Genomic DNA, 2,802 nt, shown 5'->3' with positions numbered 1-2,802 from the left:
GTTTTACCAGAAGAGCCAGTTAGGACACAATCTTATGCCTGCTTAGACAGAAAAAAAGCCCTACAACTCCCAGCATTCCACAGCCAGCATGCCTGGATGGGGCATGCTGGGAGATATAGGACTTTTTGTTCTGTCTAAACATGCATAGGATTGTGCCCTTAGTATCCCAGGTACCTGGTGCCATTAGGGATGTACGAAAGTCACTTACCTTTCCGCGGATTATGTTGATGGTGGGGGGGGAGGCGTTCTGTCCCTCCCACTGGAATCCTCGACGGGGGGGGGAGGCGATCCGTTCCTCCCCCCCGGAATCCTCCATGGCCGGCTGTGCTCCGTGGCAGCTCCGCGGAGCAGCTGGCCAGGCCCAGCCCAGCCCAGAGCCGTCTGCAGCCAGATTTCCAGCCGCGGAGGGCTCTGGGGGAAAAAAAACAACAACCCGCGTATGCAAATGGCGGTGGCTACGGCTGCCACCATTTGCGTTCCTTATTTTTGGCCGTCTTAATCTACGTAAATATTTATGTAGACTATGATGGCAAAAATAAAGGGGAACGCAAATAGCGTAGCGGGCGCTATTTGCGTCCCTTTTTGATTCACCGTTTTAGCGTACGTAAATATTTACGTAGGCTAAAACGGCAAATCAGAAAGGGACACAAATAGCGCCTGCTACGCTATTTGCGTTCCCCTTTATTTTCGCTGTCATAGTCTACGTAAATATTTACGTAGACTAAGACGGCCAAAAATAAGGAACGCAAATGGCGGCTGTGTTACAAAAATTGTGTTCTTTTTCCCTGGTAGACCTTCTAATTCGTTTACCAAGAACGAGAGGAGGCAGAGATCTGGTCCAACACGATTTTATTCTGCAGAATAAGGCAACCCTTGGGGCTAACGCTCCATCAAAGGTTACAATCAAGTGATGTGATTCAAAAGTTTATATAGGCAAGACCTTTGGGGGCTGTCTTACGCCTGCGCTGTACTAATCTCTTTGTCTAGCTGAGCGAGAAACAAAAAAACAGACAGCACCTTTTACATATTTAGGCATGCGCAGAGAGGTAGCCTTGTACCCTAGTAAACACATTCTTGGCATTCCCGAGTTTCTGATAAGGCGCTGTGTCTTTGTCTAGCATAGCAGTCTCATACTGAGGTAGAATAGACATAGTTTAGCTTATAAAATCATAGTATAACAGACATACAACAACTGAAATTTCTATAACACTCCCCCCTCAAAAGGCTTTTCTTAAATCCCATACCTCTCCTTGGTCCAACAGTGGACTACACACTTAAAGGCACAAACCATCATCAATAGTATCATAACAAACAAAACTGCGTTGATTACAAGTTGTTTTAACCATGCAAAATCAGGGAGCCAGGAAGTCAACCATAACCAAGGATCACTTGTTCCTGAATAATTCTGTCCAATCATATCTTGTAGTTTGGCGATTTCATCTTCTATGGTTTTGTTTAAATCATGGAACTTTACTCTACACCCTTGCTTTACTAGGGTGCAGAAGCCACCTTGGCATGCTAAGAGATAATCTAAAACAAACCGATACTGGGCCACCAGCTGGCTGAGATCTTCAATTTCAGATTGCATGGCCCTTACCATTATGGCTGTGGCATTGATGGTCTTTTCTAAACGGCAAGTGAGGCCTAGGATGCTTCTTCTATTTTCTTGTGCAATAATTCCTGGGTATGAACCCAGGGTAAGCAATCCCGTAACTAGCCCACCCCCTACCCTGTTTGGTTCTGAATCTGACAGTTGTTTTCCAATTATTACAGTATCATCACAGTTCTTACCCATCTGTCCTACAAGTTGCCCCATCCCTCCAACCTCTTTCTTTTTCCTTCTAGATGGAGTTTTCACCACTTGTACCGGGATGGTGAGATACCCAACCCCTACACACTGGTAATTTCCAGGGTGGTAATTGGTAGCCCATCCATTGAAGAAAAACCACAGATTGGGATCTCTCATCTGCCAACCTGAGCATATGCTACCTATCCCAGAATAATTGGGAGAGAACATAGGGTACTCGGGGTATAGACTGCCAAAATCAGTGTCACCGAGATTAATGGAAGAAGAATAGGAGGAATTAAAACTTCCCCAAAGCCAAAACCTATCAGTGCACTGTGAATAATTTCTCAACCCATCTAGAAGAGGTTTAGCCTTGTTATAATTAAGGGTTTTATTATTCCAAGCACCAGAATGTTGACAACAAAAACACATTCCCCTGGTGTAAGTCTGGAATTTGAACTTTCGAAACTCAGTTTTGCTCAATTCATCAGGGACTCTCGAGAAGAGAGTACCCTCTTTCTGTAGAGCTCCAACTATTACCTGCGGTTCTCTGATCAAGGCAGGCAACAAAGTGAAGTCTCTGACAGTTGATGGGTGCTTATAGTAAAGAATAGAATTCTCCCCGTTTTGCTTAAACATATGCTCAGCATGTCTCTTAAACCAGTTTCCTTTCATCTGAGTAGGAAGTGTTAAAACAACTAGACTTAAGAAGGAAAGAGTAACATGCATGTTTAAGCATCAGGAGACTGCTCTCTCCTGAACAAATACTTTAGTCCCTCTAGTGGTTTGCTGCTCCAACGGTGGCCTTCAGGTGGGTCAGCTTCCGGTGTGACCCTCTCTGGTGCAGGTGATGCCTTTATGCGGGTGTGATGGATCCACTTCTTTCCTCCAGCGACTTTTACAGCCGTGTGAGTGGTGAGTAGAACCTGGAATGGACCCTTCCACTTCTCAGTAAGTGGTTCATCTTTCCAGGACCGGATCAACACCCAATCACCAGGACTGAAATTATGCACTGG

General features: G+C 45.2%; 1 protein-coding gene across 1 annotated transcript; it reads right to left on the bottom strand.

Moving 5' to 3' along the window:
- Positions 1-839: 839 nt before the first annotated feature.
- On the bottom strand, positions 840-2,537 carry LOC146353475 (uncharacterized). Its single transcript, XM_084832267.1, has one exon. It carries the CDS (start codon positions 2,513-2,515, stop codon positions 1,232-1,234), a length of 1,284 nt encoding a protein of 427 aa, XP_084688393.1. The 5' UTR covers positions 2,516-2,537; the 3' UTR covers positions 840-1,231.
- Positions 2,538-2,802: the final 265 nt, after the last annotated feature.

The sequence above is a fragment of the Heloderma suspectum genome, chromosome 2 (genome assembly GCF_057233095.1).
Source record: "Heloderma suspectum isolate Gila_16-S chromosome 2, 16-S_ref, whole genome shotgun sequence".
Classification (NCBI taxonomy): Eukaryota; Metazoa; Chordata; class Lepidosauria; order Squamata; family Helodermatidae; genus Heloderma; species Heloderma suspectum.
Note: the sequence above shows the minus strand (reverse complement) of the source record. Positions and strands in the feature narration are given on the sequence as shown.